The 27,264-nt window shown below is 32.9% G+C and overlaps 4 protein-coding genes across 4 annotated transcripts; 1 reads left to right on the top strand and 3 right to left on the bottom strand.

The window, feature by feature from the left end:
* Positions 1-6,516: 6,516 nt before the first annotated feature.
* Positions 6,517-8,180, bottom strand: LOC117912447. The gene is made up of 2 exons (XM_034827021.1): positions 7,216-8,180; positions 6,517-6,864 (listed from the first exon to the last, which is right to left on the bottom strand). The coding sequence occupies exons 1-2, from the start codon at positions 7,753-7,755 to the stop codon at positions 6,787-6,789; spliced, it is 618 nt and encodes a 205-aa protein (XP_034682912.1). The 5' UTR covers positions 7,756-8,180; the 3' UTR covers positions 6,517-6,786.
* Positions 8,181-13,751: 5,571 nt separating this feature from the next.
* On the top strand, positions 13,752-19,360 carry LOC117912915 (monoacylglycerol lipase). Its single transcript, XM_034827714.1, has 7 exons — positions 13,752-14,240; positions 16,173-16,211; positions 16,961-17,031; positions 17,797-17,861; positions 18,163-18,252; positions 18,342-18,434; positions 18,732-19,360. The coding sequence occupies exons 1-7, from the start codon at positions 13,837-13,839 to the stop codon at positions 19,167-19,169; spliced, it is 1,200 nt and encodes a 399-aa protein (XP_034683605.1). The 5' UTR covers positions 13,752-13,836; the 3' UTR covers positions 19,170-19,360.
* A 31-nt stretch (positions 19,361-19,391) lies between these two features.
* LOC117912916 (lachrymatory-factor synthase-like) lies at positions 19,392-20,058 on the bottom strand. The gene has a single exon (XM_034827715.1). It carries the CDS (start codon positions 19,986-19,988, stop codon positions 19,497-19,499), a length of 492 nt encoding a protein of 163 aa, XP_034683606.1. The 5' UTR covers positions 19,989-20,058; the 3' UTR covers positions 19,392-19,496.
* Positions 20,059-23,897: 3,839 nt separating this feature from the next.
* On the bottom strand, positions 23,898-24,518 carry LOC117913101 (lachrymatory-factor synthase-like). The gene has a single exon (XM_034828020.1). It carries the CDS (start codon positions 24,480-24,482, stop codon positions 23,997-23,999), a length of 486 nt encoding a protein of 161 aa, XP_034683911.1. The 5' UTR covers positions 24,483-24,518; the 3' UTR covers positions 23,898-23,996.
* Between the last annotated feature and the right edge of the window lie 2,746 nt (positions 24,519-27,264).

Raw genomic sequence — 27,264 nt, 5'->3', positions numbered from 1 at the left:
AGTACCTTTATTGTGGGCCTGCCTACAGTACTGCTCATTTCCCCTTCTGTTCTGGGCCCACTTTCACACTCGACTTTTCTAATCAACATGGACATAGAGTTTCTCTTGCTTGTACATGTCTGAATTCGAAATGAAATAACCGGTTAAAATGGATGAAATACTTTTCGTCCCATGTTTTTGTTTGAAGAATAACTTATTTTTATGTAAATATTTTTATATATTTTAAGTATTTATAATACATTTAAAGAGAAATGATTATTTTTATAAAAAAAAATAATAAAGTCATTTATGTCAAAATGATACTAAAAAAAATGATGAAATGTTAGATTTCTAAAATTGGATTTTCAACATCTCTTATAATCAAATAACCCATTCACAAATTGGAGTGTTTGTAGAAAATATAAAAATATTATTTTTAAAAATAATTTAAAAGCATAATCAATTTAATAATTTAAACCAACAGAAACAAATCAACATGGCCATTATTTTTACTCTCGAAAATAGAAAAGCGTTTCTAAAATAAATAAATAAATAATCGTTTATGTACTTTATATAATTTGTTGAGTAATTTTAAGGCTATAATTTGGAATGGGATGACAAAGTTTGATACTATTCATCCCATGACTCATCCAACATTGGGTTTGGGTCGAGTACTCATATTTGGGTTAATTTTAACATGTATAATCTATTTAATAAACCAATCACTTCTTAGTTAACTAAAAACCAAAATCACGCACATATATAAGTAGAAAATTTATAAAAAAAAATAAATACAAGACTTTAACAAGGTTTGACGATCAATATGATCTCTACGTCCACGTAATGTACCAACACTCAACAATCTACTAAACAAAGGAAAGATGAGTATAATTGTGAAGCTCTAAAAAAAAATTTTATCAATTGCAACCATACTCTCTAAAAAATAAAGGGAAATGGGAGTTTTGATTTACTAATATGAAAATATATGAAAAAAAGAACCTCAAATTTTTTAAATCAATATTATTTTCATCTATTTAAAAATAATTTGAAATAAATGTCTTTTTTAATGAGTTATTAATAATTCCCTTAAATACCCCTTTTAGCTGTCATGACATCAACATCAATTGACAATTAAACTCCTTCACATAAATGTTTTTTTTCTTTTTAGATTTATTATTATTATTATTTTATTATTTAAGATTTTTTTTCACTACTTCTAATGTTCACACTCTCCAAACTACTGTCATTTTTGCTATAGGATGTTTGTTCATGGAGGAAAAAATAAGTTTCAACTTTTCCCAAGAGGTGTTTGTTTATGGAAGAAAAAAAATCTTAGATAATAATAATAAAATGATAATAATAATAATAATAATAAATGTAAAAGGAAGGTAAATATTTAGGTGGATAAGTCTAGCTAATGTTGATAACATAATAAGTAAATAGGACATTTTAGGGAATAATTATATAACTCATTAAAAAGTTCATGTATTTCAAATTATTTTTTAAAAGATGAAGATAATATCAATTTAAAAAATTTGGAGTTCTTTTTTTATATATATTTTCATATTTGAAAGTCAAAACTTACTTTTCCCAAAAATAAAACTCAAAAACATAAAAGGAGTAAATATATAATAAGAACAAACTCATCTTTTATCAAATAAAAAAATTTTCTCCAAGGAGCTCGATCCCCAAGGCTCAACAAGGAGCTCCATCCCAGTGAGCTCAATGAGGAGCTCAATCCCTACAAGCTCATCGAAGAGCACGATCTTTGTGAGCTTAGAGAAAAGCTTGATCCTCATGAGCTCAACAGGGAGCTTAATTCCTACAAACTCAGTAAGAAGCTTGACCTTGGCATCTCAAGCAAAGTACAACAAAACTAATTCAAACTTCACAATTCAATAATTTTCCACTTGAAGATGAAAACACAAGTAAAGATTCTCCTTCGATGATTAATGGATATGGTGTACTCAAACAATTTATCCTCATTCTCGACCCACTGAGGCTCTGCATAGCTCCAATTTCTCTGTTATTACTACTTTCGTCAACATGTGAGCTAGATTTTTACCACCTTGAATCTTCAAAAGTGTTGACACCCCATCTTCAAATAAGGACTTGATGAAATGATAACAAATTGCTATATGTTTAGTCCTCCAATGAAATGCTAAATTCTATAGCCAAATATATTGCACTTTGACTATGTAAAACATTTATCACTCGTTTGAATCCCAAATTTGCCAACAAACTCTGAATTTCCATAACATCTTGAGCAAAATGCAATAAAACTGATTCAAGCTTCATAATCCAATAATAACCTACAAAAAAAAAAAATATATCCAAAATTGTTTAATAATTATATATGTTGATTAAATGAATTTTAATCATAACCTATTTAACTTATATTTGACTTATTTAAAATTTCATTTTGAATAAATATTTCAATTGAGATATAAACATATTAGTGAAATTATCATATTCACTCAAATAAGACCTAATTATTAAATAGGTTACACGGCATATTACCTATTTAATAATTAGGTTATATTTAAGTTTATATTTTTAATTTAATTATTATTGATATCATATTTATGTTGACTTATTTAGTCCCGTATCTAACCTTCTTCATTACAAAAATAATAAGAAGAAAAAGAAAAATAAAAAAGAAAGAAAGAAAGAAAAGGGCAGGATTAGAAGCCCAGACCTACTAGACCCTCCAAAGTGAGACATGAGATGGTTAAAAATTCTGAGTCCAGGCCCAACCCCAGAAAGCACAGTACATTTCTTAATGTTTCCATTTGATTTTTAAGTCTCCACGTATCATCTCCGAGTTCACAATCCTTATTCAGAAACAAGTAGTAATTTTACTAATGTATTCACATAGCTTCCATTAGTACAGCATAAGCAAACCATTAGCATAGCTCCAACTTAATTTTCAGGCAATATATACATAGATATAGATATGAACACAACTTAAAATGACAGAATCAAGCTACTTATTTCGTGTTGGCATTGATCCTGGGGACACAGCTAATGGTTCGACCGAGCTTTGGTGTGACCAATGTCTTGGAATCTCTATTCTCGGATTTTTTTTTAACTATATCCCTCATGGTGCATGTTAATGAGAGCTTAGGGTTGAGTCTAGTAGTATTATTGAACTTCTGGCAAAAGTCCTTGTGGGAGCTCACAGCTTCTTTCATGGTGATTCTTGGCCCATGGATTAGCCTTTCTTTGACAGCTTCTGAACAAAGGCCGCATACCCATTTGTCGGAATAAGAATCTTTCACTTCTACAATGTAATCCGGGGTGCAATCCTCAATGAGTCCACAGCATTCACATTCTGCTTGCTTGACTTCATCAATCTTTGTAATGGCTTCCAACTCCTTCCTATACTTGCCTATTTCGGACGAGACATCGGAGACGGCCTTTCTAAGCCTTTGCTCATTCTGTAGGAGAGAGGGAGAGGGAGAGGGAGAGAGAATGAGTGAGAGAGAGAGCTCAATAATACCATGACTAGTACTCAAAGAAGAAAGTAATGCAACAGTTGAGAGTACTGCATATATACATACCATGAAAGAGAAGGGATTGGATTCTTCTTCTACTTCTTCTTCTATTTCTATACTGAATACTGATTTTGGGGTCATGATGAGTTGCTGAATCATGAATGGTTGGAGATGGCTTCAATGAAGGAGGGGAATACTTACTGTTATAAATATGTTCACAGCAAAAGGGTGAATATGGTTACATGTGAAGAATCTCTTATTTATAAGGAGATTGAATCAAACAACAGAAAGTTAATGTAGTTGTGATTTTTACTAGGCTTCTTTTAGGTTATGAGAGCCCTTTACAGGTTAAAATATCTATATTTCGCACAGATGGGGGGGCTGCTTTCCCATGCCATTAATGACCAAATTGCACCACTAGGGCTCACGCATGCTTCTATTTTCAACAATGATAATGGAGAGGTACCATGCATGGGAAAAGCGGCATATAATTAGCAAGTCTCCAGAATTAGATCGATTAAACCGCCGTCGTTCCACCAGTTGAAAGTTCTAGAGGAATTTTTACCCTCACTCCTCTTGTGACGATTCACGAGCCCTAGTACCAACGATTAAGAAACCGATCGATTAATTAATGCTTGTTTCAATAATTAGTCTGTGACCTAGGATCATGAACATCTATGAAATATAAATGAACAAGTCATCATTCATCAATGTGTGACTTAGATAAATGTAAGAAAATCAAATGTAAAAAAAGATTGATGAAGCTAGGGTTTCACTTTCATGAAATTATAGCTAAACAACCATGTCATTGTCAGCATATCAAAGCTATGATCCCTCGCGTCCATATTAATTGGGAACCCTTTTTTCTTTATTTGTTTATAGCAACATGTACAAGTAGTACTGCTCCCATAGCCATAAACAAAGAGGAATGGAAATCCAAAGAGCTGGAAAAGATTGATCATTGAGGTAAAAGAGAACACTGCATGCAGATCATGAGAAAATAAACTGAAGAAGTATGGTCCCCCATCCTTTTCCTCTCTCAAAAGCACTTGTATGAAGCGAAACGACAATGAAAAAAGATGCCCATCTTCATCTTGTTCAATCCTAATTATGACACTGGGCTTGTGAAATATCACTTCATGATCTGTGGGAATGATGTCATGCATTATTTTCTGGGATTTCAGATCATGGGTATATGCTCAAATGGGCTCTAACATAATACTATCAAATGGTGTGAACATGGGGAAGTTGCAGTAGGCTTAAAATTGATTAAGGCAGATGCAATTTTGTTTATTTTCTAGGGAACCAAACAGATCTAGAGGAAAAACAACAGTGAATCTGATGTTTATTAATGCACACGTACAATATCTCCAAAAACGATATAAGAAGTTGGGAAGGAAATCGAAGCATATCTTCGTAGGAAGAGATTAGTCGAGGAGAAGGGCTGTTGGTAAGACGGAGAAACTTAAACGACGTCGTTTGGAGAGTAGCGGACTTTGCTTCACATCGTTGCACAGATCCATGAAATACACAATCGGTCTTACACGTAGATAAACGTAGAAACATCGAAACGACGTAGTTTCTGTGATTCATGTCCATGCACTGTTTCTATTGTCATAAAAACGGCAAAACCCATATTGTGTCGTTTTAATGCTGCAGTCCAACGGCGGAACCCAAACAGCGTAACGGATTACAAGACACCTTTAGATGTGTCAAATGGGTTGTGCCAGTTTTAGTGGGCCATAACGGGCCAGCACGATCTAACTAAAAATCGTAATATGTTATGTCGGTCCATGCAAACGAAATAGGTGATTAATTACAACCCATAAGTCTATGAGTTAAGTCTATGGGTCAATTGTGCCGATGGGCATACTGATGGGTCACTCACTTTGTTAATATTTAATTTAATTTTTTAAATCATTTTATCTTAAAAATTTTTATTATTATTAAGTGAAAATTTTTTTGTTACTTCAAACATTTTTAAATAATTCTACTTTTTTCATATCAAAATTGTAATTATAATTTTTGTTTTTAAATATATATATATATATATATATATATATATATATATATATATATATATATATATATATATATATATATATATATTTGAATTTGTTTTTTTAATCAAAATAATAATAAATTTAAAATATTGAAATATAAAAGAAAATGAAATACAGAAAATATAATTACTTTATTTAATATTTCAATAAATTATATGAAAAATGATAGAGAAAAAAGGGTGAGAAGCATAAATGAAAAGGATAGAAACTAATATTCGAACGAATCAAGTTAACCAACATGAAGAGTTGATATGATGGCACGACGAATCATTTCCTTAGACCCAACATAGCCCAAAGGATTAGACCCTACCGGCACAACCATTATAGTAATTGGGCTGTGTTGGCATACCCAGTCCTTTTAGCGTGATAGGCCATAGGCCAAACTGGGCGGCTCGGCCCATTTGACGCCTAACGCCTCCCCCCCTTCAAACAACAAAATCACAATGACCCTGAAAATTCACTGACATCCACTGAGAAATTCATAATTGCAGATGAACCAATTAGCTAAACCCCGAAATGACATCCACCCACAAAAATGGATGGAAACCGTCATCGGTCTATGCTGGAAAATAATATTTCCTAGGAAAGAGCGATGGTCTTTGGAGTCAATACTGAAATTTCTCCACTTTTTATCGTTCAATTAATTGTCACTGAATGAAGTGTGCTTCAGTTTCAAGTACGAAGATAGGTGGGCAACTGTGTCAGCAAGATCATGGACAAAATGAACTTGGAATAAATTTTCCCACATTGATATTATTTCGCCATGCTTAGCTCTTGATTATGAGTGTTGGTTCGGTTTTACTGTTGCATCAAATTGAAATCAAAGGAGGTGACAGAGGAGAGTTTGGTGAAATTGGTTGGTCCATAGAACATAAGAAATCAAGGCTCCTTCCTTTGGTTTAATTTGATGGAAAGAATGGCAAACCATTACATAATTCAACACATAGTTCAAATTCAAGCAAATCAGAGCTCTTTTACAAGGTAATGCTCTTTTACAAATTATTTACCTAAAAGTCATACATTGTTTGGTCAAATCACAGCTTAAGATGGTATAGACCCTTGGTTTATGAGAGGCACCAATGTCTCTATTGCCTCCATTTATTGAGCCTGCATACATGCTTAAAGGTCGTCCCTTGAATTAGCTTTGGTGTGCATTGTTTGAACCCCCCTCGCATTTATTTCTTCCATTCACTGAGCCCATATGCAAGTCCAAAGAAGGCTGCCACACCTCTGGGCTCTAGCTGGGGTCAAATTGGTACCTTTAGGATCCCCTCATCTCTTGGGAGAATGGCATCACACCCACGTTCAAAATTCAAGATGGAAAACTGAGAATTTGAGAGAAAATTAATGCACAGAAAAGAAAATAAGAGGAAAGGTAATAAAAATAATAATAATAATTAAAATTAATAAATCATTTTTATATATTATTTCAAACTCATTTCATCTATATTTTATTTTTCCGGTACTTCTGATAGCGTTCTCTTATTCAATCAAGTAAAATCAGACCCGAAGACATTAATTTCTTGTACTGAATATACTTTCATATTACAAATAAAAACCTCAGTGATATGTGACCAAATTACAACATAAAAGAAACTAAACCTTAATTATTTACAGTTATATATGCTTATAGAAAGTTCTGCCCCTCAAGGAAGCTCAATATTGAGCATTCTCACCTCCCTCGTGATGGCCGGAATACAACTCGAGCTCCTCGCAATACCGCCCTTCTTTTCTCTAGGACTCATGGACTTCGCCCTACTTGCTCTTCCTTCCATACTAGAGCTCCTCTTCAACATTTCTCTCATGGCCTCAGCCTGATACAGCACAGGATGTGTCCTACCAAACCTGTTAAAGCTCACACAGGCGCTCATATGCTCATTCACTGCTTCTTCTATCTTCCATCCCTTCTTCTCCATCTCTTCCTTCACCGCTTCTGCACACAGCCCACATATCAGCTTCCCGGAAAACTTGTCGCGTATTTGGCTGATGTATTCGGGTGTGCACTCCTCGCACATGTCGCAGCACTCGCACTTGGCATTCTCCACCTCGGAAATGGGTGGAAGGTTGATATCGTTATCAATGTCTTCTTTGATTAGTTCCAGTGAGATGTCGGAGAGTGTTCTCTGTAGGCCTTCTACGGAGAGTCTTGTAGGCTTGTTTCTGGGATTATCGCTCCTGGAGCTTGAGCCTAACACCATTTCTCCGTTTGGTGCCATGAGATGAATATCGAAAAAGAAGGACAACCCAGTTGATTAATTTTGGAGATTGATCAAACCTTCATAGTAGAGTTTGAGGAAGAACAGTTCATGTGGGAGGAGGGTATGGCCCTAAAGCTCTAATTTATATTGGTGTTCTAGTTTTTGTAGTACCCTTACAGAAAATGTATGTAGACTACTGAATAATGTGGATTTCTCATGAATATGGGAGAAAAAGAGGCTGAGCTTTCTTCCTTTTTGGCCCTTAATTCTGGGTTAGTTATCTTTATATCTTCAATGAATTAGCCGACAGAATCCACATACCTGTAAACCGTTTTTCAATTTCCAGCAAAATTTTCATGGGCATTCACGTGATGGTCTTCTGCAACCATACAAGTCCTTAGCTCTTCAGAGATTAAGGTCTCTTGTGCCTTTTTGGTGAGAGAAACTACATGACAATGCGATAGAAAATGCCTGATTCAGATGGGTTTTTCCCATAAACAATGTAAAAGACAGAATTTATTAAGAACACCAACCTCACGAGAAACCAAACCAACTGTGAGAGAGAGAGAGAGAGAGAGAGAGATAGAGAGTCACAAGTGTCTTGGAGGAGAGAAGGAAAAGTAATGCCTCTGGTTGAATCTAGTTGGCTTCTTTGTTTGGGCAACCAACTTTTTCGTCAGGAAAAGGATGTGTTGCGTTTTGTGTAATGTAAAAAAGCAAGGGCACTTTATCACTTTTTTGGGCATCATATCACATAAATATCATGGAATTTAATGACCTGTTTATCAAAATATTTTCTGTTGCCATATTTTTTATAAATAAAAAAATTAGATTAATTATTTTGAAATAGATTGTTTTTAAGAATTAAAATTAGATTAATTTATTTTGAAAAATAATTATTTATTTTAAAATAGAAGTGAATCTTTAATTTAACGGAGATCAATCAAATCATATCACGTGTACATTTTATGATACACTTTATATCATTTTTAAGACATCTCTAATCATCCCCTTTATGCTATCGCAACACTAATTCGGACAAATAGTCCGACCCTCGGTGGGTTTAGTAGATCCAAAATTGGTTCATTACCATGCTCGGCCCAAACTATATATAATAAGTAATGTTCGTATCCTGGTCATAATTCATAATAAATGGAAAATTAAATATAAATTTCCTACACTATTCTGGTCAAATTTCAAAATGTTTTACCAAATTAAATAATTAATAGACATGAAAGAGAAGACCAAAAAAAAAAAGCGCAGGATTTATGGACTCAACATTTCAGGTCAAGTCAAAGACTCAAAGGCGGTTGAGGTGCGGAAAGAGGCAACTACCGATTCTATTTTATTTTAATTGGAGCTTCTAAGTTCTAACTGATTATTCGACTATTCAAAGCAAGTCACGCCGTGAGCCCAATATCAGAAAATGCGCCTTTGTTTGAATTCAAGATCATAAAAATCCAGAGTCCTGGTCACAATTGAAAGCTCAATTTTCAATCACAATCAAAGACTTATGGCCCCAATATGTTATTCCAATTTCCCTGGGTCGTCCACTGGGCCCCAAACCTTAAAGGGGATTCATGGAAAGTAATTAGGTCAGGAAAAATGTTAAATAAAATATTATATATATATATATATATATATATATATATATATATTTGAACGTTATAGAAAAAAGAAAAAAATACCAAGGAAAACACTAAAAAAACAAATTGTTCTCATTTTCTATCTTTTTAAGTGTCTTAATTTTGAGTATTTCGATTTTAAAACAAGTCTATAGGATTAAGAGTGACCCAAAAACTTTCTTTCAAAATGGGATTTGCAAGGTCGAAAATCGACTCTCATACCAGCATTCAATTGTGTAGATGTTGTCTGGTCTAAGCTTAAGGGGTTCTCACGATTTTAAAACACATTTATAAGATTAAGATGAATTTATATTTACATGATATCAAGAACTTTCATTCATATTTTATATGGAATATCACAAATACGTTCACGTAAACATAAGGATCTCATTGTGCCCCATGGGATTATGGGTTCAAACAGACAAATATCCCTTTAAGTTCAAAGCAAACAATATTTATATTATTAGTGCAAATTGTTATAATTTTATTTAACAAAAATAGGAAATTTAATGTGATGTTTTAATGGTATTTTTATAGATGTGAGATTATGGTGAGGGGGAACTTCAATAATTTAGAGAGAGAGAAAAACCATACAAATAACCTAACTTTGAAATTTACTTGAGAGGTGCATTCAATTTTCCTCTAGACTTTTGTTGATGTTCAGTGAATGATTCAAATACGGCACCAACCTTATCTGCAGCACTGCCCCCCAAACAGGCATTTAATTTTTATTTTTTATTTTTTATTTTTTTTTTTGGTTTTAAATGATTGTGGTCCAACAAATGAGATGGGATTGAAAAATATGCATTATTTAGGGACACACCCCTTTTGCCCACCCAAAGAAATTCATTGGTGGGTGAACCAATTATTAATGACTCATTCAATCATATATTATACTATTCAAAATGAAAAAAAAAAAAAAAAAAAGTTTGCCTTATTATCTTGAAAGCTAAAATGTGAGGGATGAAATAATGCAAAATTTTAAATTATATTTGGTTCTTGAAAATCAAAATTTTCATATTTGATTTTACTATAAAAAAATATATAAAATAAAATTAAATACAATTAAAACCAGTTAAAAAAATATGTGTTTTCAAATTATTTAATATTTATATAAAAATGTTAAGGATCTATTCTATGATTATTTTTTAAAATAATTATAAAAAATAGTTTTTTAAAACTGTTTTATGATGTTTTATAAAATAAAAGTCTATATCGATACCTAAAATGATTTTAACCTATTTTTAAATATATTTTAAAAATAATTTTTATATTTAGTGTTTTATTTTTAATCATTCTATCTATTTGTATGATATTTTTTAAAACAACCATAAAAAATAAGAAAAAATAACATAAAACAATTGAGAGATGTTATGTGAAAATATTAGAAAATATAAAATAATACTTTTTTTGTCAAACTAATTTTTCTATTTTTTTATTTTGGAGAACAGAAAACTATTCTCGAAAATAGTTACCAAACAAGCCCTAAGTATGTAATATGAATTTGAGCTTGTAAAAATAATTTATTAATTTTAATTTTTTTTTTCTTTCAAATTTTCTTTTTTTTTCTTTCCCTTGCATTTTTACTTTAATTTTTTTACAAAAAAATAAAAACTATAAATTTAAATATGTTATTTCAAATTTATGTAATTTATTTTAATTCATCCATATAAAAATTAAATGATTACAAAAGTTTGATGAAAACATTCTCTAGTTTCAATTTTAATTACATAATGTAATTGTTTCAATTAAGTACTAAAAGAAGTAAGTTCATTTAAATGTATTATTATTGAAAATATAAAATTCCAAAAATTCATCAAAACATTCCATTATTCTCTCACTAATTTGGCCATTGAGAATCACACAAAATTCTTTATTTTTACGTGTGAATAAATCATAAAAATGTGGCACACCATGATAAAAAGGTCCATTTCCAAATCATTTTTCATCATTATATGGCCTAATGTTGGAAGATCACTCACATGACATAGACCAAAATTTTTGGATCCTAACCAATTTAGTGGGGCCAAATTAAATTTTTTTTTTTTAAATATAAGCTAACATATTTGGGTGGCTTTATACAACTTTAGATTTGAATCCCACATTTATTGACATGACATTATGTCACTAGCTTTAATAAAGCGTGGCCCCATTTTGTTACACCTTTTGGAAACTAAAAGATTGGTTTTTTATTTTTTATTTTCCATTTTTTAGATCTTAATAATTTAAGAATTTTAAGTAATTGACAAAATATCCAGATATGATCCTTTGTTTACATGATTGATGATGATTATATGTGAGAAAAAGTTGTTAATATAATTAGTGGAAAAGAGACAAAAAATGATGATAAATTCAACATTTTTCTTGATATAAATATTTTAATTAATGGAAAGCAATGACATGTCACCAAATAAGTATATTTTTTAATCATTATTTCAGTAATAAAAATTGTTATTGTTAGTAAATTAAAAAAAATCAAATTTATTTTTATTTTTAAGTTTTTTTTTTTTGTTATTAATATCATAATTGTTACCCGATTGTTTACTTATTATTGTAAATTCAATGAGTGATATTTACATGATTAAAAGGAATTTGCATCTAATCATATAGATATTATTCGTTTTAAATCTAAAAGGGGTCTTACGGCTTTAAAATGTGCTTATAAGGTTAAAAAAGTTTATATTTATATAATCTTAATAACTTTTTACCCCTATCTTATGTGATATATCACAAATATCTTTCATGACATAATATGACTTATGAGATTTGTAAGACCAAATAAATAAATACCTATACGAAATCAAACAAACCCTAACATTGAGGTCGAGATCAGTTTTATTATCATTTTATAAAAATAGATATTCATATAAATATTGTCCACTTTAAACTAAAAAAAATTCTCATAACATTAAAAGACATCTGCAAAATTAAAAGGAATTTATACTTATACCCAATAACTTTTTTTTTTTATCTATTTTATCAAACCCGCGTTACAACCATCCATCAATCAATCCATTTATTTGGACCATTATATATATTTAATACTTTCAATTTAATTTTGATCATTTATTTAAACTATTGAATATAAAATGATTTGTTTTCTTATACTTAATTACTCACTTTATGCATTGGATAGAATTCACCGTAGCGATCCAATCATTACCTTTCTTGTTGATTAAAAAATTTAGAGTAATTCGAATCGTGATAGGAATTAGATTCTTTCATATCCGCAGAGCTCTCTCTACGAAATCGCCGCGACGTTTGGGATTGGTGGTGACAGAAAGGGACCTCACAGTCGAAAAAGTCAAATTTAAATTTTGTCGTCAAGTCCGTTAGCGATGGCAGTCCCGTAGCTTGTGCTTTTACGATGTTGACACGTGGAAGAATCTCAGTGACGAGAATCCGGAGGTTTGCGTGGCTAGAAATAGGCGCCCCCGGCTTCGATGTTAACCAAGTCTCCTTTTGATTCTTCCCTCGTTAATCATTATTCTTTATTCGTTTAAACGTTATCGCTGTACACCTCGACTCCAGCGGCTCGGCTCCGCTCGACTCATCTTCAATTATTAAAATACAACAGAAAATCATTAATTTTTCTACTTGTCTAGATATTCTGAGACCATAGTACAAAATTGTTATGATCCTATATTAATAATAAATTTAATAATATCAATCGGTCTGCAACGGTTAATTTACTATTTCTATATACGTTAGGCACATGTTATAATCATGGACCGTCGTAGGCCAAGTTTCTGTTTTTTCCACCTTCTCGGAGTTTTCGTGTACAACTCTCCCCTGCAATAAAATAAGCGATCGAATTGGACTTTCGGACGCGTTGTCTTCCAGCGGCTACAGCTCTTGAAGTAGCGGTGAAATTTCCGTCTTTTTTTCTTTAAAAATTTGAGAATAAAAAATATTTTTTATATTAAAATTTTAAAAATAATATTAATATTAAAATTATTTTCAAAATTTTAATTTATAAAATTATATACACAAAGGAGTTGTAACTTTAATAGATTAAAAATCTTTTTCATATTATTTTTTAAAAACGTTTTTAAAGAAAAATAAGATATTTGATAAAAAGGTTAATAATCAATTTGGAAAGAAGTAATTACATGGCACTGGCAAGGGGAGACACCTTGAGCCAAGCTGTTACGCTGTATAACAAAAATTGAACCAAGTCATCCTACGAGAAGCAAGAAAAGGAAATAAATATTTTAAAAGAAAGATGACGTGTCATCGCTTTTGCCAACTCTCATTTTCTACGTTCCACGATTCAACCTGTTTCGTGTTTCCATATCTTTATTTTCCTTCCTTCCACCCGTCTGATTGGACAATTCCCGCTGAAGTGTAGTGGAATCAACAAAACCGGCTCTGCCAATAGTCACCACCTTCCTTTTAAAAAACACTTGTAAACGCTCGTTTCTGTCTGCCCGCTCTCTCTGTCTACTTCTCTGTCTCTCTTCGATCCACGCCCATGGAGTCCGTACAGATGGAGGAGCTAACCTCAGGTGCGAGCGGTCGTATTATACCAGTTTTCAGGAACCTTCGACGGTCAGTGCTCTCGTGGCAGTCGATTCGTCGGTCGCTCATTTTCATCCATTCGATCTTCCTCTGGTTGATACTCCTCTTGCCACGCCACCGCCTTTCCTCGTCTGCGCAGTCGCCGCCAGCGCCGGTGAAATCCTGTAGGAGGAGATCGGTGTTCCGGCGTGATGAGGAGGATACTCTCAAGCGCCGAGCCTTAGCTGAGGGTTTGGAGATGGTGACGGAGAGCGAAGACGGGACGAGCCTGTGCCGGTGCGCTACGTCCTTGTTCTACGGAACCAGAAGGAATGCTTTGTTCTGCCGGTCGTGGTTTCCGGTCGCTGGTGAAATGAAGTAAGGTCTTTCAAACCGATTTTTTTTTTTTTCCTTTTTCTTTTTCTGAATTAGTTGTCCCCTGTTTGATTGTCGAGAAAGTTATCGAAATTCAATTGCGACTCTGAGAATGTCTGTGTTTAAGACTAAGTTGATTTTTTGTTTCTTTGTGAGGAATGTTCAAAAAGAAATGAAAGTTAAACTTTCAATTGAAAATTTATTTTTCCATGTTTCATTCCCCTCCAAAATGAAACCAGGACTTAAATCTTTGAGAAATTCTTGTGATTTGTTGAGAAATTCTTTTGATTTTGAATGATGTATTGACTTTTAAGGTCAGTACTGCTCTCTATGATCGCTGAATTTTATTCTTAGGCTTTTTCTTTTCTTTTCTTTTTTTTTTTTTTTTTTTTTTTTTTTTTTTCCCCCATTTGGGACTTTACAAAAGATCGACTTTGTTCAGGTGGAATGTTGTTACGCAATTATTGGTTACTAATCTCGTGAAATAAGGACTTGAATCTGAAATTTTGGTTGAGTGCAGTATGGACTCGAGTCTTAAAAGTTAGTTTCCTGTGATTTGATTTTGTCTTTAGTTTAAATTTAAAAATAATACTTCATTATCCTCACCAACCATCAAAGTGGCAAAAACAGCGAACAATATGGACTCGAGTCTTAAAAGTTAGTTTCCTGTGATTTGATTTTGTCTGTAGTTTAAATTTAAAAATAATACTTCATTATCCCAACCAACCATCAGAGTGGCAAAAACAGCGAACTTCTCCATTAGACCATCACTTTATGAAATAAGAAGTACGAGATAATTTCATGAGTAAAATTTCTAAAAACACAAATGCTTACTGACAATTGAAACAAAAAATTTGCTGTAAGGATCAGGGAACTCTGGGCAAGCTATTTAGTCTCCCTTCATTTTAAGCAAGGTTACGGGTCCCAGTTTTGGGAGAGTAGTAGCAGGGTAGAAGAATGTCATCTTCTAGCAGTGAGGGAGATTAATTTAAGCTAAAAAGTATCTGTCATCCCTCCTAAGTTATTTTATTTCTACAATGAGGGAGATTAATTTAAGTCAGAAAGTGGGTTTGTCATGCCTACTAAATTGTTCTATATGTACTTTTACTGTCCATGCTTTTTGCTAAGCTTGAGAAGATCCATAGAAATTTCCTTTCAGGAGGATCAAGTGATGTATTCAACTGCCATTCTGAGAAGCTGTTTTTGGTTTACTCCTTACAGAAGCTGCGGGTCAGGTTTCAGGAGTTTGGTGGCTATGAATAAAAACAATCCTTATTAAGCAAACAAATAAAGGTGATGGTTTATGGAGCAAGATGTTAGGGCTCAATTTTGTTGAGAATAGTTCTGATTGGTGGGGTGGGGGAGTGAGGGAGAGTCATGGGGTATAGTTTTGGGAATTCTCACAAGTCTTAGGAAACTAGATTTGGTGAAACATCTGTAAAATAATGGTTTAGTTAACTGGATTTGAATTTGAAAAAACTTGGGCTCTTCTGCTAGTTGGTGAATCAATAAATCCTTCTAATAAACAAAACCAAGATTTGCACACTATTTTCTTTTTTAATTCCTATTAGCTTCCCCAACTATCTTTCCCCAACTATCTTTCCTTGTGTTTATCTGTAATATTCTTGCATAAACGACCTCACATGCATCACTATCTTTGATCATCATTTCCTACATCTAATATGTGAATTCTGCATGTTCCTGACTTGTCTAGGTAATAGACTGTTATTTTTCCTAATAAAATGTTGGCACATCAGGATTTACTCTAGAAGAAAGCATTTTGGGGGCTATGGTGCTGCCTGCTTGGCTCTCTGATTTTTTGTGGTTTTCAGTCAATACATCTTTAGCATGTACAGTTTTACATTTTGCAAGTGCTTACCTTTTTAAATTATTTTCTGTGCTTTTGTCTAAATGATAATTTGTTTACAATTTCAGGGGTATTATGATCATCATACATGGGCTTAACGAGCACAGGTATTGTTGCAGGCTTAAACTTGAATTCAGTTTCTTTTAGATTAGTTCTTCTTTGAGAATTCAATGCCTGGATTTTTCTAATCCTGGGAGTTATTTGAGAACTGGTGTTCACTTGATCAAAATCATTGATTTCCATTCTTAGAGAATTTTTAAATCCTAATGAAAATGTTTTACAAGTCTTAACTTACAATTGAGACTTAGGAGTCCTAAATTTTACTACTACCCCATCTCCCACAACTGTTCTACATGCCATCACTACTGTTATGCCATCTCTACCTTGACCACTACTTCCTCCGTTGCAACCACAATGCTACTGCTGCTGCCATCATCACTGCTACTACATGCTACCTCTTCCCCATCACCACTTCTACATCAACCATTGCCTCAAATATTGCTAACACTATCGTTAAAGCAAGCACTGTTGCCTCATTGCCATCACCACCTCCATTTTTGTCTCCACAGCCACTATCTTAACAACCATTGCATGCTACTTCTGGCCCCATCACCACTTCTATATCAAAAACCAAAACATGTCCCAACCCAAAACCATTACCTTAACTCTTTAAATTTTTCAGGCTTGATATTACAAGCAAGGAAAATGGACCCTGTGGTTTATTATTTCTAATTACATTATTATTTAAACTCAAGATTATAGCTGTTGAATTTTGCTGCTAATATGTGGTGTTCATCTATGTTTAGTCGTATATCTTTCCAATAAAACTGTATTATTCTCTGATGCTCATCTGCAGTGGAAGATATGCGGATTTTGCAAAGCAACTAACCTCATGCAGCTTTGGTGTCTATGCAATGGACTGGATAGGTAGTTACTCATCTAATTCATTCTATTTATTGGTTTTCTATGTTTTATCCTCAAAATGGGCACACTGAGCATTCCAGGCTTCCATCTGTGATTCAAGATATTTTATTCATTAAGAGCCACTTTCATGCTGGAGATTAATTGGATATGAAAGCATTCAATTTGCATTGCCCTGTATTGGAAAAGCGATATAAGTATTATCTTGGTTCAGGGATAATCCCATTTTTATCTTTCTTTTAAGCATATCTTTTTAAAGAATGAATGAAATTTAATGATTTCATTTATATTCAATATTGGGAAGCCCCAAATTATAGGGTAACTGGTTTACATGACTGGAAGAAGAATTGTGTGGGTTTTAACACAGATTCAGCTTTATGATTCAAGTTTCAGCAGAATGAACTTTCTGTATGAATGAATTTTTGTTGAAGCACCATAGCTACATATATTGTATACTTTTACATATTAATTCCAATCAAGAATTTTACCCCTTTGAATGTTGTTAGTTGTTCAAGGTTATAATTTCTTCTTGTTACTGGTGGAAAACTGATATATCTGATTTGGATTATTGAATATTATTAGATCTAAGAATAAGAAAACATTGTCAGAGGAGTGAACCTAAAGCAGTCTGAATAAGTTTCAGTAGATTTGATGATGATGGATTTCTTGAATTTCTGGTCATTTGAACAAACAGTTCTGTTCTTCCTTTCAAATGGTATTGTACTAGTGGTTTATTCACATTTTGGAATGACCTGTTCTTACATTCTGTAGGTCATGGTGGGAGTGATGGATTGCATGGATACGTACCTTCACTTGATCATGTTGTTGCGGACACTGTGAGTTCAGTTTAAAATTTATTTCTTTGCTATTTTTCACTTTCACTTTTTGCTTTTATCAGCCTTAAAAAAACATGGTCTGTTAGAGTCGGACATGCTTGTGAAATGCATGCAGTTGTGGATTTGATTGTTGCTTATTTGCGTCTCTAAAACTGCAATAGATTTCACTAGCTCTAATGCATTCTGTATTAAATGTTTTAAAAAAGGGGATTCATGTTCTCTTACATGGTCTCTATTTTGTCTTAACATTGAGGATCAATTGTTAGCCCTCTAATAAGATATATATTTTCTTTTTTAACAGGGTGCTTTCTTGGAAAAGATTAAAGCAGAGAACCCGGGGATACCATGTTTCCTTTTTGGTCACTCAACTGGAGGGGCTGTTGTTTTAAAGGTAAGGCACCAATAGATAAACATTCTAGGCTCAAGCTTTAGTGGATTTGTGGTGAAACTTCTTAATTGAAAATCAAAACCCTTTTTCAGGCAGCTTCATATCCTGAGATTGAAGGAATACTGGAGGGAATTGTATTGACCTCCCCTGCTCTGCGTGTGAAGCCAGCCCATCCAATAGTCGGGGTAAGTTTCTTCTGTCCCACTGATAACACATAATACATGTGCTTCATTCTTGGAAAATATATCAAACTCAAAAACATCCCCTTCCCACACACCACAACTAGCCTCTGCATTAGGGTGATGAGCAGTGACAAGTAATGTTAAAATGGAGTTCTGCATTTTTTTTTCTTGGAAGGTTTTTGGTTGAGTTTCCCTTGTTTCCAACCAAAAACCTCCTTCCCTCCTGGCTATTTGGTCATCTCTGGATGACTTGAATTCAATATTACAATTGGATTTGATCCTACTTTTACTATTATGCAGGCTGTGGCGCCTATATTTTCTCTCGTCGTTCCAAGATACCAGTTCAAAGGTGCCAACAAAAGGGGCATTCCAGTTTCAAGGGATCCTGCGGCAATGTTGGCCAAGTACTCTGATCCTTTGGTCTATACCGGACCCATAAGGGTCCGCACAGGCCATGAGATTTTGCGCATCTCCTCTTACCTGACACGGAACTTCAAGTCTGTAACCGTCCCATTCCTTGTCCTTCATGGAACTGCAGATAGAGTAACTGATCCGCTCGCCTCTCAGGATTTATACACTGAGGCAGCCTCCAGGTGCAAAAACATAAAGCTCTATGATGGCTTCTTGCACGACCTCCTCTTCGAGCCTGAGCGTGAAGAAATCGCACAGGACATCATCGATTGGATGGAGAAGAGATTATGCGGGCATGATTTTGAAAATGTCCACAGCCATTGGTGATTACAATAATAGCTAGCCCTTAAGTTCTGGGTATAGCCTTCAATGAAGCAAGGCAGATAACATCACACCCTAGAATTTAAATTCGTCCGACCGAATGAACGCTACACATGTATGTATTTGGGTTTTTATTTTTGTTCAAGAATTGAAACATACTTAAATTCTAAATGTAGTGGCTTGTTTTCTTACCAAAATCCTGCCCTTTGTACATCAACTTAGTGATAATGATGCTGATAGAAGAAGTGCATTTTATTTAAATATCCACTACATTATCTTAAAACTCCGAATGAAAACATACACCAAAGTACAAATAAATATACACCGCAGGAGTCAGATTGCGTGCTGGAGAGTCTCTTCCATCTTCTTAGCCATGAATTGGAGAGAAGAGTCGATATAAGACGCCAAATCCTCGTATCTCCACCCTTGAACCGGATCACAAACGAAGGACCACTGGATCAGGCACCCACCGCCGTTGATTGGGATTACTTTGAATGTGGTCACATAGGAGTTGAACCCCATGTTGTTGTCGAGAACCTCATAGCTGAAGCAGTGGTTGATGGGATCGATGGTGAGAAGCTTCTCTTTGACCCAATTGACTGTGGTCTGGTCAGGGTTGTCCGGCGATGCTGCTGTGGAGGAGCAGTAGCGAATGAGGCCGGGCTGACCCTTGACGCCCTCCACTTGATAGCAAGTATCAAGACTGGGCATCCACTTGTGGAGGCTGCAAAAATCCTCTAAGAAAGGCCAGACTTGGTCAGGTTTGGTGGACTTGAGCTCTGCGGTGGCTTTTCCTTCCCATTTGAACTGTGTTTCTTCTGCCATCAGAGAGGAGAGGGAGGAAGGGGAAAAGGGGATGAGCGAGAGAATATACAGGGGAATGTAAAAAATACCAAGGAGCGTCCGCCTAACCCAATTTGATTTTGGACTGACTTGGACCGTCCTTTTCATGATTCGGACTGGACTTAAAAATTAATAAACCGAATGTCCTTTGCACAGTGTTGGTGCTGTCACTTAATACTTAATAGTTTAAGGTTCCCATTAAATGGACAGACTTACTAAGAGAAGGAATTCAGAGTTTTGGGTCAAAATGACCCATTTTTGAAACTTAATGTTGAAAATGGGCACATTTTGAAACTATTGTTCAAAATGGCCTCTTTGATGCCACATAGGCGCCACATCATTAAAAAATATTTTTTTTTTCGTCTTTTGCACTAAAGCCGCAGTTGGGAAACACGGCTTCATTTTTGCACTAAAGCCGCAGTTGGGAAATGCGGCTTCATTTTTGTACTAAAGCCGCAGTTGGGAAATGCGGCTTCATTTTTGCACTAAAGCCGCAGTTGGCAAACGCGGCTTCATTTTTGTACTAAAGCCGCATTTGCCAAATGCGGTTTCATTTTTGCACTAAAGCCGCATTTGCCAAACGCGACTTCATTTTTTAACTAAAGCCGCGGTTGGCAACTGCGGCTTTAGTTCATTTTTATTTAAATTTAAAATTTAATTAAAAAATTATTAAATTATAATTTATGAATGAAATTTAAAAATATACTTAAATAAAAAATTATTTATATTTAAATTTAAAATTCTAGTATTACTTCAACAAACATAAATTAATAAATAGAAGATATTATAAATGAATGTTTTATTTATTAATAAATTAATAATCTTAAAATAATAAATTTATATAACATATAAATAATATATAAAATTGTATAATTTATTAATTTAAGATATTTAATTTGTTAATTTTTAAGATATTAATTTATTTATATTATGATAAATTTATCTTTATCGAAATAATAGTATAGTAGTTAATAACTGAGATTTCAATTATAATATATTTTTTTACTTTCCAATTTAATTAAAAACTATTAAATTACAATTTATGATTGAAATTTAAAAAATATACTTAAATAAAAAATTATTTATATTTAAATTTAAACATCTAGTATTACTTCAATAAACATAAATTGATAAAAAGAAGATATTATAAATGAATATTTTATTTATTAATAAATGAATAATCTTAAAATAATAAACTTATATAACATATAAATAATATATAAAATTGTATAATTTATTAATTTAAAATATTTAATTTATTATTTTTTAAGATATTAATTTATTTGTATTATGATAAATTTATTTTTATCGAAATAATAATATACTCTTAAGCCGTAGTTGTCATATATAGATTTTTTGACAAAAGTAGTTAATGAAATTAAATACAAAAAATGTATTACAAAATATAATTTTTAATAGTTTAATCAAAGTCACAAAAAAATCCAATAAACATTAATATAGTGGAAAATAAATTGAGAAACTGTTGAGCTTACTACTATGTCTATTATTGCATAATTTGACGTATTTTATTTTATTTTATTTTGTGGTCCAATAAAATGTTTTACATGTGTTTGGACTACAAACACATGTAATTTATTTTTCTAATTTGATAATGAGGATGAAATTAACTTTTAATATTTTATTGATAAAATGAAATTAATATTTTTATATTAAAAAGTAAATTTTAAAATGAGATTTTTTAGTGAACCTTGTAAAAAAAATAATTTTTAATATCTCATAAATAAAAACCATATCATTATTATATTATTTTATATATGGAACATTCAATTAAAAACTTTGATATTCTATTTGATGTTATTTTAAAGATCCTGAAAATCATACTTGATAACCTTCTTAACTTACAGAAGTTGGTAGACCGATAGGACTCGATCCAGAGAAGGTTTATAGATAAATAAAGACTCAGTGGACCAAAGCCATGACAAGCATGAGCTTGTTGAACACAGTGAAAAAGGCAATTTCAGGTGACCATTTTCAAAAGCCTATCAATCAAAAACCCAAAAAAAAAAAAAGGTGAAATAAATATGAAGAGAGTGAAGAAAAACCCAAATCCAAATTCAGAGAAACTTGGAAACACAAAACGAGAAGACCCATTGCGGGAATTAATTGGGCCTCAATGAGAATGTAAACATCAACCAGAAAACTTCCTAGATAAGAAAAATAGGTGTTGAAGAAAATAAAAAATTTGATCAAAATGGGATGAACAGCCAAATGAGGGGGAAAAACGAAAATCTTAACTATTGTTGCAAAAACAACTAAAAAAAATCGATACTGATCCAGGGAGAAATAGTAAAACAAAGAAAAAGAAAAAAAACCAAACATCTACAAAACCCCATTTGATAAAATCAATGAACAGACCTTCAAAATCCAATCGACAGCCTCTCTTCTCACACCCAGGTCCAGTCCCCACTTCTCAACCTCCCTAGATAATCATCTCTAGGCATATACTCCCCCTCTCTCTCAACCATTTCTCTAAGACGCTCTTCGCTAAGCATTGGGAACTCAATCCAGGAATCCGATCTACTGTTTCTAAAAATCGGGTTTTGATAATGGTTTTGAAAATTCCAAGAAAGAAAAAACTCATCAATGGCGTTACAATTAAGATCATCAAAGCACACAGTATGGGTTTCTGAGCAAAGAAAGCTTGAGATTGAGTAGTCAAAACCACTTTCCATTGCAGAAACCTCAATGTGGCTTCAGAACCAGCAATACCTCATCAAATGAGAATAGTAGACAAGGATTTTCCTGGGTTCTACCATGCTAGAAATGGAGATTTGGAGAGAGACAGAGATAGGGAGAGCCTGGAGAGAGAAAGGAGCGTTGAAGAGAGTGTTGCAAAGGACGGAGCTTTATATGCGAGAAGTGAACATCTGTCTTTAAGGTAATGGAGAGATTTGGGAGGAGAGAACCAAGAGCTGCTCGGGCTAGGGTTTTGGAGGAAAAAATACAGAACGGGATGGGAAGAGAGAAGGGATGAAGTTGGTAAAGTGAAAAAAAATGGTATAATAAATTGAGTTTTATGCTGATGTGGATTTAAGGGGCTATTTTGAACATTAGTTTGGAAATGAGCCCAGTTTTAATATTAAGTTTCAGCAAAAGCCCATTTTGACCCAAAACTCAGGAATTCATTGAAAAGTAGCAAGTGGGTGTCTTTCACTGGCCTCTTCATTTACGTTTTTGGGAAGGAACTTATATTCATTGATAAGTAAAAAAAGTGGGTGTCTTTCGTTGGCATGTGGATTGTTTGAAAAGCATATCAGACCCCTGTTTAAGGAACCCAGATTATCAGTTTACTGTACCCGCTTTACATTAAATTTTCCATTTTTGACATCTATCCCTATGGAAAATTACCATCTACCCACCCTTTCAGCCTTTCTCCTCTCCCAAATCAAGCCCAGGGTATAACTTCAAACCAATCCAACGTAGAGATGACCTGGAGTGCTTCGCAATATTTATATTTGAAATATTTTTCGTGTTTTTTTTAAGATATTTAAAAAAAAAAAATTTATCAAATGTTTTTTTAAAAAATATTATAATTGATTTTTTTAAAATTTTAAAAACATTTTTTAAGTTATGCCAAACGTGTAATTTTTTTTTTTAAAAAAAAAAACAGATCTTTAAGTTCAAATGCAATGAATACAAAGAGAAAGTCAGCAGAGACAAATGCGCATAAATCAGAAGTACAAATAAAGAAAATATGAAAATAAATAAATTCAAAATTAATAAAATATATATCAGTTTAAATTTAATTTAATTTTAATTTTAATTATATTTTGTATTTTTTTATTACAAAATTAAATACAAATCCCTTTAGGTTTAATGTGAATACACTTAACCATAATTAATCTTAATTTTTATCAAATATAAATCCTATTGCATTTAATATTTTAATAATAATAATAATAAGAAAATACACCAAGGATGTCAATAAACACAACACGTAGAGACGTATTACATTTATGTATTTATACATTATCCGCAGCTGCTTCCGTCTTCATTCTTGATGGCAGCTTCCATCTTCTTAGCCATGAATTGGAGACATGAGTCAATAAAAGAACCCAAGTCATCCGATCTCCACCCTTCGATCGGACCAGACGCGAAGGACCACTCGATCCGGCACCCACCGCCGTCCACCGGCAATACTTTGATGGTGGCAACGTAGGAGTTGAATCCAATATTATTATCGAGAACCTCGTAGCTGAAGCAGCGTTGGATAGGATCTATGGTGAGGAGCTTCTCCTTGGCCCACTTGACGCCACTCTCGCCGGGGTTGTTGGCACAGTACCGAGTCAGGCCAGGCTTGCCCTTCTCCCCTTCTACTTGATAAGAAGTATCAAGATCGGGAAACCATTTGTGGATACCGCAGAAGTCCTCCAGTAGAGGCCATACCTGATCTGGTGCGGTGGTTTTGAGCTCTGCTGTGGCTTTGCCTTCCCATCTGGGCTCTGGTTCTTCCATGAGATTGGGTGAGATATGAGTTGTAACGCAAAGAAATTTTTATACATGGATAAGATAGGAAATTTATAATAATAATAATAATAACATTAGAGAATTAATTATTTTAATAAAATGAAAGAGGGGTAAAAAGGTAATTTTCTTAATAAATACCTAGGTATAAAGAAAAAAAAGGAAAATCATTTCTATTCTTCTCTGAATTTTCATTCCTATTGACAGAATACCAGAGGACATAAGACTTTCGGATATAGGGTTTGAAGAACAGATTTCTATTGGTAAAATTTTTGTTTTCTAATTCTTAGATCTTATTTTAATATATTTGTTATATTTTTATTTAGGTAGAAAACCCCAATCTAGATTAGGGTTTGTGTTTCTTAAATAAATAGCAATGGGAACGTGGGATCCGTTGGGTGTGGAGTGTATGTTTTCTTATTTAATGTTTAATGGTTGGTGTGTGTTGGAGATGGTAGGATAAGTGTGGAAAGTGAGGTTTTGAAATAAGTAAATAGAAAAAAAAAACATGTGGCAGAATAGTGATTAAAAAGAAAATGTAGAGATCATGGAGACTGATCGTGGGTTTGGTTATGTGGTTGAAAAGCCAATGACTTGTGATATTGAGGATGGAAAAGAAAAATGATATATTGAGGATTGTAGGATAATCTTATTAAAATATGAAGTAGGTCATAGGAAAAGTTGGAATAAATAATTAAAGAAATAAATTCTTATGTAAAGTGATAAAAGAGATTATTGTAAATAAATATTTTTAGGAAATTCAATTTAGTTTAGGAAATAGAAATAAATTATTGAGGATAAATTGTTATTGGTTAAAAAGTTGGAAAATAATTTTTGTAATAATAATATTGACTTAAAAAATAAATAAATAAATAAATAAATAAATTCTAGGATTCCCAAACCTATTTTAAATGAATAGTCAATAGTGTTGATAGTACCTTTTTATTATGTTAGGTGATAAATAAATTTTGGGGCCAAACTTTTCAAGATTTAGAGTGCTTATTTGAGGTAAGGGAAATTACTGCGGTTGTTAAATTTTTTTTTAAAACAATTTATATATATATATATATATATATACATTATTTGAAAACATTTGAGTTATATTCCGTTCTATGCATGGATCAAACCTGTTTTGCATGAAAAGTACGTTAGAATTTTATATTTTGTTTTTTGCAAATAAATGTGAAGATATTATATGTTATAAATTTGAATAAATAAAATAAATATTTGACTTTGATTTGTTTGGCCCTTGTCAACGGGATATAATAGTTGACTTTTGACTTTTGGCCCTTATCAATGGGATATAATAGTTGACCTTTACATTTATTGGTGGGGAATGTAATTGATTTGAACCCCAGCCTCTAGGGGTTTCGGTTAGAGGTTACTAGTACTAGTAGTGTTTGGTTCTGTCCACCTTAAAGGAACAATTTGAGGCTAACCACCTATTTGAAAAGTTTCACCTAACTTGACACCCTTTGATGTTTGATGACTAGAGTAAATAAATTATTGGAATGTTTTGACTGAATTTGATATGAAAATGTTTGAATAAAAAATAAATGCATACAGTTATAAATTTTGAATGTATTGGCAAAAAAAAAATAAAAATTAACTCACGGGTTTATGAAAATAATTGATTACAATATCTCCTATTTTGCAAGTGAATTTGAAATATTTGATCCATGGACTGCATTAATGTTTCTTAGTGGGTTGTGAGTTCATTCTTATTTGTTGACTACTTTTCAGGTACCCTTAGTTTGGGTGAGAAGTGATGGCTAGGCTGAGGAATGGTCATCATTAAGATTTGACTTAAGATTTTATGTTGGATTTTGTTTAACTGTTAGTTATGTTCATTTAGATTTTTTGGTATTTGGAAGCTATTTGAATATTGATTCTTTAAATTTTATGTTAGTTCAAAGTTGAGTTTTGGAGATTTTGAAATTTGTTTTAATACTTGAATTGTTTAAGTTTGCAAATATTTGAACAATGGATTTTGGATAGTGGATGTTTTAGTTTTGAAATCGAATTTTGAGGATTTTATATTTTGTTCCGCTACTATGAACAAGTATTTGGTAATTGGTAACTTCCGATTACAAGATAATTGTTTGAGTCAGGTCACACTATAAACCTTCGGGTTTGAAGTGTGAAATGATCGTCATGCCCTTAAAGTGGGTCTTGGGGTGTGACATAAGTGTTTGGGGATGACGACCTAGCTATGTCCACAGGGCCCCGCGTGCATTTTGCTTCAAGGGCCGTCTTTTTTCCTAAATCAAACTAACATTAGGCTTTTAAATTTGGTAATCCAAACAAGTGCACACGTGATCCGCATATTTTGGAAAAACTGTATTTTAAAAATAATAAAAATAATAAAAACAAATGGGCCCGGTCTCCACCCAAAGCCAATGGCCCAAGTCAACAAAAAGGGAAAGCCACAAGACCAGGAGAGCCCAAACCCTGCAAGACACCCAATAGGGAGGCCTTTTTTCCATTTCCTCACCTAAGCCTAAAGAGTAAAGGCTAGGGATGACCTGGCAGGGCGAGGCGGGTTTTTCGGGGGTATACCCATTAGGATTTGGTATAAAGATAAACGGGCTTAGGGTGGGTTTTTGATGTTTTTAAAAACCCAAAACGCGTAACCTTGTCTCCCACCACTCGGTAATGTATAATTTTAAATAAAAATTTATTTTAATTAATCTTTTTAACCTTTTAAACATAAAAAAATATTACTTTTTATAAAAATAAATTATAAATGTTTATAATAAAATTTATTTATAAA

This window comes from Vitis riparia, chromosome 4 (assembly GCF_004353265.1).
Source record: "Vitis riparia cultivar Riparia Gloire de Montpellier isolate 1030 chromosome 4, EGFV_Vit.rip_1.0, whole genome shotgun sequence".
Lineage (NCBI taxonomy): Eukaryota > Viridiplantae > Streptophyta > Magnoliopsida > Vitales > Vitaceae > Vitis > Vitis riparia.
Note: the sequence above shows the minus strand (reverse complement) of the source record. Positions and strands in the feature narration are given on the sequence as shown.